A 10,765-nucleotide genomic window follows, 5' to 3' on the forward strand; every position below is an offset into this window, starting at 1 on the left:
ATAAATGGTGCTGGCAAAACTGGAAATCCATTTGCAGAAAAATGAAACAAGATCTGTACCTCACACCATACACAAAAACGAACTCCAGATGGATCAAAGACTTCAATGTGAAACCTAAAACTACAGAGTTCCTAAAGGAAAAACTAGGGGCAAGTTCAGGGGCCCTAATATATGGCATAAATAGACTATCAAGCATAACCCAAAATACACAAACAGCAGAAGAGAAACTAGATGAATAGGACCTTCTAAAAATTGAATTTTTATGTGCTTCCAAAGACTTCTCCAAAAGAGTCAAAAGAGAACCTACAGATTGGGAAAAAATATTTGGCAATGACATATCTGACAAGTGACTATTTCTAGAATTATAGAAAACTCCAACACCTCAATAACAAAAAGACAAATAATCCAATTGAAAAATGGACAGAAGATATGAATAGACACTTCACCAAGGAGGATATTCAGGCGGCCAAAAAGTATATGAAGAAATGCTCATGATCATTTATGGATCCACTTGTTAAGTTTTGGTGCAGTATCAAAGAAGAATGACCACAATTACCTGAAAAGACTATTCAAAATACAACTACAGTATGTAACTATGTGATGCTGAATTTTCTTCATATATTTTAGCCAAAGCCAGAAAGAAACAGCTATAAGAATCCAGATCTTTTTAAGACAGGCAATATAAAAATTTGTGAAATATTTAAAACAAAGCTACTCTTCTAATTTTTGTCTTAGAAAATAATTTTTCTTCAAAATAATGCAGAAATAATATGATATTTTAATAAAATGATTATTTGTTAATGCCATTAGAGAGATGCAAATCAAAACAACATTTAGATACCATCTGGCCCCAGCACTAGTACCAAAAGTCAACAAGACAGAAAATAATAAATAATGGCAAGGATGTGGAGAGATTGGGACTCTCATACACTGCTGGTGGGACTGTTGTGGAAAGCGGTATGGCAATTCCTTCAAAAGTTAGAAACAGAAATACCATTTGACCCAGCCATTGCATTACCAGCTATACATCCTAAAGAAGTGAGAGCCATGAGAATAGAAATACGCAGCACTATTTACAACAGCAAGAAGTTGGAAATGACCTAGGTGTCTGTCAACTGAGGAATGGATAACCAAACTTTGGTACATACACACAATGGAATACTATTGCAGTATAGTAAATTACCTGGTATGGCTTTTCTAGCCATAAGTCTTTGTAAACTCCATGGTGGAATTTCCTGTGAGCAACTGAGGAGCTCCTGATTGTAAAAGTTATCCCCCTGGGGTATTTCTGTTGGGTGTAACACAAAGCAATGTTCTGGGAACTTCCTACTCTCTCTCAGGTGCTTAGAATTCTGATGTTATGATTGGTTAGTGTAGCCACTCTGCCAGGCTCAAAAGGAGGCCTCCTAGAAGTAGAAGTAGTCTCTCTCCGACTGCTGGTTGAGGAAGATGTGCTGCTGAAAGAGACACGCGCTGCTGGGAAAGAGACGCAAGAGACACTCATTGCTGAGTGAGACACCGAGGGACACTCACTGTTGGGAGAAAGACTGAGAGAGACTGTTAGGAGAGAGACTGTGGGCTAGGAGAGAGACTGAGCGTTTTTCCTGAACTTGAATTGTAGCCTGGTGCTTCCCTAATAAACCCCTATAATCTGTGAGTTCTGTGTGGCCACTGCAGTGAATTACCGGACCCAGGAGAGAGGGAGTGGGTGCTTTGGGAGGAGGGAGGCAGCACGTCTGGCCTTGCAGTAACAGGCCTTGGATTACTGATAGTGATTCTGTCTTCCTCTTGTGGGATTAGAGGAGGTCAGGAGATTTGGCCCCCTTGCCCTTTTAGCAACTATGCAACCCTAAAGAATAACCTAGAATTTGCAAAACACCACATAACGTAGATGAACTTGGAGGACATTTGTTGTTGTTGTTATGTGCCGTCGAGTCGGCCCCGACTCATAGCGACCCCTCCTCGGGTTTCTGAGGCAGTATCACTACGGAAGTAGGATTGCCCAACCTTCCTTCCGAGGAGTGGCTGGTGGGTTTGTACCGCCAGCCTTCTGGTTAGCAGTCAAGTGCTTTAGCCACTATGCTACCAGAGCTCCCTGGAGGACATTATGCTGAGTGAAATAAATCAATCACAGGACAAATATTATATTAGTCCGTTATTATAAAAGTCAAGGGAAGGTTTATCTATGGAAGGAAATTTTCTTTGTTGGTTACCAGGGGTGGGAGGGGAGGGCAGGGAACACTGTTAGATAGACATAAGTATTGATTTGGGTGAAGAGAAGGGCAATGTACCAAATGTGATTATCAGCATGGTGGCACTGAGGAAGAGGAAGACACAGAGAGGTACGTCGGAAGTGCAGACAACAAAGATGAACCCTTTTGCAGATACAGTACTGCGTTTTCAGTGAAGGCAAACATGGCTATACAAGTGGATAGATGGGGGACAGGCTGAACTATTAGGTATGTCGAGGCAGGGGGGAGTGTACCCAAGACCATGTATACTAATGTATTTGCATGTTTTGTAAGAATCCCCAGGGGTACAGTAGAGCTGACAAGGGACAAGGCTGTAGTCCCTTCTTGGTCACAGCCAGCTACCCAAAGGGAGCAAGCAGTTGAACCTGTGGGCTCAGGACCATAGGCACCGGGACATCAAGCTCAACTGGCATTAATATACTACACAAAACATTGTTCCACCTCCTACTTTGGCGCGTAGCAACTGGGATCTTAAAAAGCTTGCAAGCAGCCATCTAGATGAAACCAGAACAAAGAAGAATGAAGAAAACCAAAGATTCACGGAAACAAAGCATCTGGTATACCATGCGATAGGCAGCCTATAGGACTATGAGACCAGAAAAACTAGATGGTGCCTGGCTACCACTGTCAACCATTCGGAGGGGGATGTATGTAGAAGATCCTGGATAGAAAGGGAGAGCAATGTGTGGAAAAACTCAAAATCATTTGGGGGGGGGGGGGAGACCAGGTTTGCTGGTCTGATAGAGCCTGATGGAACCACTGAGACTATGGCCCCTAGCTGCCTTTCAGGTCTGGAATGAAACCCATACCTGTGGCTTCCAGTCAAACAAAAGACAGCATATGAGTTGAACATTTACCTGAGGTAGATAACATTCCTTGGAGAGAACAATCATGGCAGAAAGAAAGGCTGTTTATGTACCAAGAGACAGCTCAGGGGGCAGGAGTGCATGGAAAGATGGACACAGGGAAGAGGTAACTATTGTGAGGATGTGGGAGGGGAGCTGTTGCATTGGGGTAAATTGTAGTCTATGTCATGAGACAAAGTGTGTGTGAACTGCTGTATGGCAACTGGATTTGCTCTGTAAACTTTCACTGAAATCACGATTAAAAAAAAAAAAAAGAGGGTGAAATTAAAACATTTCCAAACAGAACCTAACAGCGTTCATATCCACCAGAACAGCCCTACAAAGGCTACTAATGGGAGTTTGGCAGATGAAATAAAATAGAAAGTAATTTAAACCCACCGTAAAAAGAAAGATCCCTAATAAAGAGAACTGAATGAACAAGTATAAAAATGGTAATAACTCATTTATGCTTGGGAATTCTAATTGCTTTGCTCTTAATGCTTTTATTGATAAATGTGTAATAAATAAAGATAAAATCACATCAGATAAAAATTATGTTATAGGGCACGTGAAATAGAAAGATATAGTTAGCGTTAACAAAATGGGGAAGAACAATCAAACCAAACTCACTGCCATCGAGTCAATTCTGACTCACAGCAACTCCTACTGGGTTTCCGAGGATGTAAACCTTTACGGTAGTAGACTGCCCCACCGTCCTTCCTCAGAGCAACTGATGAGTTTGAACCACTGACCTTCTGGTTAGCAGCCTAATGCCTTGTCCACTATGCCTTCAGAACTCCTTATAGGGAAAAATAATATAGGTATGGAATTTCTTGTCTATTACTGAAGTTAAGTTGATACTTACATTCTAACTTACCTTAGGATATTATAACTACAAGCTGTTATATGCAGTATTCATGGAACAACTAAGAAACTATCTTAAAAGCACATACAAAAGGAAAGAAGAAGGGAAGAAAAATAGCTCACTACAATAAACCAACAAAACATAAAAGCAAGAAGTAATGGAAAGACAAAGACTTAATACCCATAAAATCCCAATGACAAAATGACAGAACTCACTCACTTATAGGTAATTACAGTGAATATAAATGGATTAGGAGTTCAGGTAGCATAGTGCCTAAGGCGTTCAAGTACTAACTAGAAGATTGGCAGTTCAAACCCATCAGCTACTCTGCAGAAGAAGACTGAGCAATCTATTTTTAGATTTACCACCTCGGAAACCCAAACAGAGTCAATGTGAGTCGGAATCAACTCAATGGCAGCGAGTTCGGTGAATAAATAGATTAAATGCTCCAATCAATAGGCAGAGTGGCAGAATGGATTAAAAAAAAAAAAAAAACAACTATGTACTATTTACAAGGGACAAACATAAAGGCACAAACAGGTTGAAAACGAAAGAATGGAAAAAATATTCTATGCAAGTAATAACCAAAAGAGAGCTGGGGTGATGGATCTTACAATCACACAAAATACAATTTAAGACAAATCCACTAGAAGAAAGAATGATAGATAATATATAGTGATATAAATGGGTTAATTCACCATGAAAATTTAATAATCATAAATATATATGCACCCAACATCAGAGCAACTAAATATATAAAGCAAACACTGATAGAATTGAAGTGAGGAAGAGAGACCACCACAGTTGTTGAAGACTGCAATACACCATTTTTATTCCTGAACAGAACATGCAGAAAGAAGAGCAACAGGGAAAGAGAGGACCTGAATATCACTATAAACCAACTAGACTTAACAGACATATAAGGAACATTCCACCCCAAAACAGCACAATGTACATTTCTACTCCATTGCCCAGGATATTATATGCTAGGTCACAAAGCAAGTCTTGATAAATTTTAAAAGACTGAAATCATACAAAATATTTTTTTTGACCACAATGGAGTGAAGGAGCTCTGGTAGCATAGTGCCTAAGGCACTTGACTGCTGGCGGTTCAAATCCACCAGCCACTCCTAGGAAGGAAGGTTGGGCAATCTACTTCCGTAGTGATACTGCCTTGGCAAGGAGGGGTTGCTATGAGTCAGGTCTGACTCGATGGCACCTAACAACAATGGAGTAAAGTTAGAAATCCAGAAAAAAATTGCAAAGTAAACTAATACACGGAAATTAAATAACATACTATTAGCTACCAATGACTCGAGAAATCAAAGAGAATTCACACATCTCTCAGTCAAATGAAAATGAAAGCACAATATACCAAAACTTGTAAGAGGTAGGGAAGGCAATACTCGGAGGGAATCTGATAGCAGTATTTCAAATCAACAGCCTAATTCTACAACTTGAGGAACCAGAAAAAGAACAGCAAAATAAGCCTACATCTACCAGAAGAAAGAGAATAGCAGAGTAGAAATAAAATTGAAACCAGAAAAATAAACAAAACCAGAAACTGGTTCTTGCAAAAGATCAATAAAATTGACAAACCTTTACCTAGACTGACTAAAGGAAAAGAAAAAAAAGAAATGTGACACAAATATCCAAAATATGAAAGGGGATATTAGTTGACTCAATAAAAAGTATTTTTACAGACTATTTTGAACTGTATGGAAACTAGATAACCTAGATGAAATGGACAAACTCCTAAAAGCACACAACCTACTCAAACTGACTCAAGAAAAAATAGAAAGTCTCAATACACCTGTAACAAATGAGATTGAATCAAAGATCAAAAACTTCCCAACAACAAAACAAAAAGTCCTGGACCAGATGGCGTCACTGGGGAATTCCACCAAACATTTAGAGAAAAATGGACACCAGTCTTATTTAAACTTTTCCAAAAGGTAGAGAAGAAATACTCCCCAATTCATTCTATGAAGCAAACATGACCAATACCAAAACACAAAAAAACGACAAGAAAACAAAGCTACAGGCCAATATCTCTTTTGAATACAGAAGTAAAATACTAGCAAACAGAATCCAACAGCATATTGAGCATATACCATGAACAAGTGGGATTTATTCCAGGATTGCAGAAATGGTTCAACATTAGAAAATCAATCAACTCCATACACCACATCAATAGAACAAAAGGAAGGAAAAAAACAAACTATAAGATCTCTGTGGATGCAGCAATCAGAATCTTAAATTAAAAGGTCAGATATTGAAGTATTTGCAAATTAAGAAAGCTTATTGAGTAAGTAATAATCCTTGTTTATTTTACTTTAAAATAATCAAAGGGGTAGAAAATGAGAGGTGGAGAATAGTATGTAGAACAGATAAAAAAAGATTTTCCATACACTGACAATTGTTAAAGCTGGTTTAATGGGTACATGGGTTTTTTTTAGGAGCCGTGGTGGCACAGTGGTTAAAGCACTTGGCTGCTAACTGAAGATGTAAAGTTCAAACCCAACAGCTACTCTGTAGAAGAAATGATGTGGCAGTCTACTTCCATAAAGACTGATAGCCTTGGAAAGCCTATGGGGCAGTTCTACTCTGTCCTATATGGTGGCAATGAGTCAGAATTGACTCAGCAGCTATGATTCCACCTCCCCTTTTTTTTTTAAACAGGAGTCTTTTACTATTTTATGTTTGTATGGCTGAAATTTCTATATTAAGGTTTTGTTTTTGTTTTTTTCAAGTAAGTAAAGTTTAGAATATTTAAGCAACTTTTTTAATAACCAAAGTTTAGAATATTTAAGCAACTCAATCCTTTCCTGCAGCTTTCATTCCGTTTGTAATGAACCATTCCATTTGTTCTCCTACCCCTCAAGCAACGGAACGGAAAATGGCAACCATACCGTTTTACCATGACCTCACCCTGAGTTGTTGAAAAGTATGTGTTATATTTAAAACAAAGAATTTTAACAGTACCTAAAAATTGAACACATATTTTCCTTTCTTTATGAAAGATGTAGTTAAAACTTAATACCAGGAGAAATGACATGATAAAAGTTTGGGCTTAGATAAGCCCTTTTCTACAATATGATTCTACAGAAAAAAAAAAAAGGTTTTTAATGTGCAGACACACTCAATTGGAAAAATACTATGGAACTTAATCTGTGTACTCTGAACAGCTTGTTGATAAAATTTACCACAGGATCTTGAATAAAATGCATGAACAATGACCTACAAAAGATTTCTGAGGTCTAAGTAGGTGCACAAGCATTTTTCTTAAAAGAAAAGGTCCAAATTTTTCATCATTGTCAAAAACATTCTCTAACTCAAAAAATGTTAGGAATCACTTTAGATTTAAAAAAATCCTTTTATGAAAACTTACGTTTGATGTTCTAAACTTTAAAATCAAAAGGCTTTCTGAGAGTAAAGGCAATGACAATCTGACTGACATAATACAAAAAGGGTCTGGACACAAATAAAATGCCAAATTTTAGAAGGAGAGGCAAAGAAAAGAAAGATCATAAAGCATACACCAATTTCCAGAATTCTAACCAACTTAAAAACATACAAACTTACAAAGTTTTAAGAACAGCTAACTTGTACATGTTAGGTATTAGCTGTAACGATGAAAGAATTAGAAATATTCCCTCAAAGTTCCTTCTTTATGCTACGGTGGGTTGCCAGGGTTGCTGAAGCCCTGAGTACGTAAGGGAAAGGAAAAAAGAAAAAACTATTCCCTTTCAACTATAAAGTGGATGTTCTTGAACATCTATTTATCTGTATTTTAGTATACGTTTTGGGTTCCCAGTCAGTTCACAGTATCAGTTTCAGAACTACTCTTTAGCTACATGTATTAGACTGAAAAGCTAAATCTCACTTGTACAGAAAACTATTTCCAGTTCCTGCTAACCAATTTCAAACAGCAATTATGAAATCATCAACAGAGCTATATAAGCAATTGCTGTTTATGAACTTCCAAGTTCCTGGAACCCCTTTAACTAACCATTCATTCCTATTGATACCCCTCTGCACTAGAGCCTACCTCTTGCTTCCTTGACACTCTTAATACTTGTCCAGCCTTATCTTCCTCCAGCCTACCTGCTCTACATTGTGGATTAACCATTGGAGGACAAGATATGGCAGTAAGAATACTAGATAACTGAAGTGAAATAGCATTTGTTTGTAACATATAGTAGTAGGTTCTCCACATAACATGCTGAAAAATCCATTTATGAATCTATTTCCAATCAGCCACTAACATATCCTAGACACCTAACCTTTTTGTGTGTCTCTATAAAATGAGTTTAAAGTCATTTTAGCACAATTATTCTATGGTTATAATGCATTTTTAGAAGCTGACCTGGGAACAGTTTTTATACTTTCAATTTTTTAACGAAGATTTAACCTGTCATTAGCTTATGAACAATGCTTCAAGAGAAATGTGGACAAAGCAGTAAGGACAGCCAAATCAGAATTAACCCAGAAGATCAAGGGAATGACAATAACAGCTGGCTTATCCTCTCATCCAACAGCAAGACATTAACAAAAGCAGTGAAAAATGCTTAGCATTTTTAGTAAACTATGCAAGGCACAGTCCATTATGCGGTATGATGCACCTTATATTAAGCTCCCAAAGGACAAATTTCTCTTAAGAATTCAGTAATAGTCAACTTCTGTCTTTACATCCTTTCAAAATATAGTACCTGCATAAACTCTTATATCACTAAACTGTAATTGTCAAGAAGTTGAGAATTAAGATTTACTTGCCACTACACCACAGTGGCTGTCCTATCACTGAAAGAGGGCTCACTTTCTACCTTGCACATTCCTTTTTAGCTCTTGAGACTTAATTAACTGTACCTTCATCATTTAGGAGCTCTGGATGTCTCAAACCTCTTACAGAAATTAGTATAAACAATGAAAGACACTTTATGAGAGTTATCAGATTCCAGATTTACAAATTAACATTTGTAAGTTAACAATCAATTTCATGGATTACAAATTATTAATGTAAGTTGCTACTAGCCCCAAAAAGATTCCAAACTAATCTCATATTGGAATAAAGTTTAATTATTTGATGATGCCACTCAATCTATCATTAATCTTCCCGAACTAGTTTTGGAAGAGAGTCTATCAGTCCTAAAACTAATCTTCCTTGTAAATGACCATCTTATTTTCACTATCAATACCCTCCCAATCCCTCTACAGTAACAGAACTGTGACACTGGAATCCTAACAAAGCAAAAAGAGATATTTCTATTGGACTCACGGATTTATGAATGATTGTTCACAAAATGTACCCTGAAAAATAGTCTAAAACATTAATATTCAACTTGATTAAATAAAATTCCAACCCCCAACTGGTTTCTTTGAAGTTCTTAGATTTCCTTTACAAAACTGTCAATAGTCCTCAATAACCATAAAAGCAGAAAGAAAATCCAAAAAGTATAATATTTTTCTCATTTACAAGCAATTTATATTTTTAAAATCATTTAACTAACTGGCTTGCAAGATGCTATATGGATCAGGATAAAGAAAATCAAAACTCACCTGAAGATATTAATGCAGCACAGCTAATCTTGCTTGCGTCATCCTCAAAGATTATGTTTGTGCTCTTTTCTTTACCAGCCAGAGTATCCTCCAAAGGTAAGCATTTATCAGATACAACAGTGTCTTCACCCACTGGATGACTAATTTTGCTATTAGCTTCAAGTACAGACGTGACGTCTTCCAGCTGAGCAGCTTCACTAGATTCTGAGTAAGAAGAACCCTTAACCTGGGCTAAATTCTTTGAAGAAACTGGTAAAGACTCGTCATCACTATCAAATCCAAAAGGATCCCCAGTATTTTCTTCTTCCACCTTAGGTTTCTTCGGGATTTCTTGGATATCTGGTTTGAAATTGGGCCTCTTCTGCCCTAATTTAGCCATAAATGTGGTCTCTCCCCATTTTGTGCTAAGGGTGGTCCGTTTGTTGGAAAAGACTTCATCAAATTTTGAACTGCCATTTCCTCCTTTCCTACTATATGTTTTCCCAAATCTGGATGTCATTTTGACAACTGTTTCATATTCTGTAGGGGAAAAAAATACATATATATAAAATGTATTTATATATAAAATCACCAAATATTTAACACTGAATATAAAAATAAGAACCTAAGGATTCTCTCCATCTTACTTCTCAACAATGAAGACACAAATCTTTAAAATGGTTAAAAAATATGGTGAAGAAGTGTAAAAAGAGGCTCATTTTTTAATTCCACATACTTCTATATGTCAATTCAATTTTTTTTAACAGTGAGTACATACTCATACTACTTACAAAGTAAAAAAGTACGACTAGCCAATTTATAAGACGGCATTTATAAAACCAACTTATAATGAAACATCTACATGGCACATAACAACAACAACATTCTGTATGAAAAATTTACTATTCGTGAGACATCATTTTTACCTTTAAAAAACTAATCTGAATAGGGTTGTTACCCTAAAATACTGCAAAATCTTAAGTACAACAAAATGTTTATTTTCTCAACCTCTCAGAAATGATATATAGTTGATTAAATTTAGGGTTTGTTTTTTTTTTAATTTCAAAGCAGTCATTCCTATGAAGAAAAAAATGTCATAATTTGGTACTATTTTCTTATATATTACAACTTCCATCTTTTACCCCAACCTTACCTTGAAGACTGATTCTTAATCTAATGTAATTTAGACAGTGACTTGAAAATTATTCCTTAGATGACCATGCCCCAAAAGCATAAGAAACCATATTCATTCCATTCTCCCTGCC

At 36.7% G+C, this 10,765-nt stretch overlaps 1 protein-coding gene across 1 annotated transcript in view; it reads right to left on the reverse strand.

The window, feature by feature from the left end:
* WAPL (WAPL cohesin release factor) overlaps window positions 1-10,020 on the reverse strand; it is a 145,750-nt gene extending 135,730 nt beyond the window's left edge. Inside the window, exon 1 of the mRNA XM_007941431.2 lies at window positions 9,522-10,020. Coding sequence (XP_007939622.2) covers window positions 9,522-10,020 — 499 coding nt within the window. The remainder of the gene's footprint in view (window positions 1-9,521) is intronic.
* Between the last annotated feature and the right edge of the window lie 745 nt (window positions 10,021-10,765).

The sequence above is a fragment of the Orycteropus afer genome, unplaced genomic scaffold (genome assembly GCF_000298275.1).
Source record: "Orycteropus afer afer isolate SDZICR_OR568_19922 unplaced genomic scaffold, OryAfe1.0 scaffold00080, whole genome shotgun sequence".
NCBI classification, from domain to species: domain Eukaryota; kingdom Metazoa; phylum Chordata; class Mammalia; order Tubulidentata; family Orycteropodidae; genus Orycteropus; species Orycteropus afer.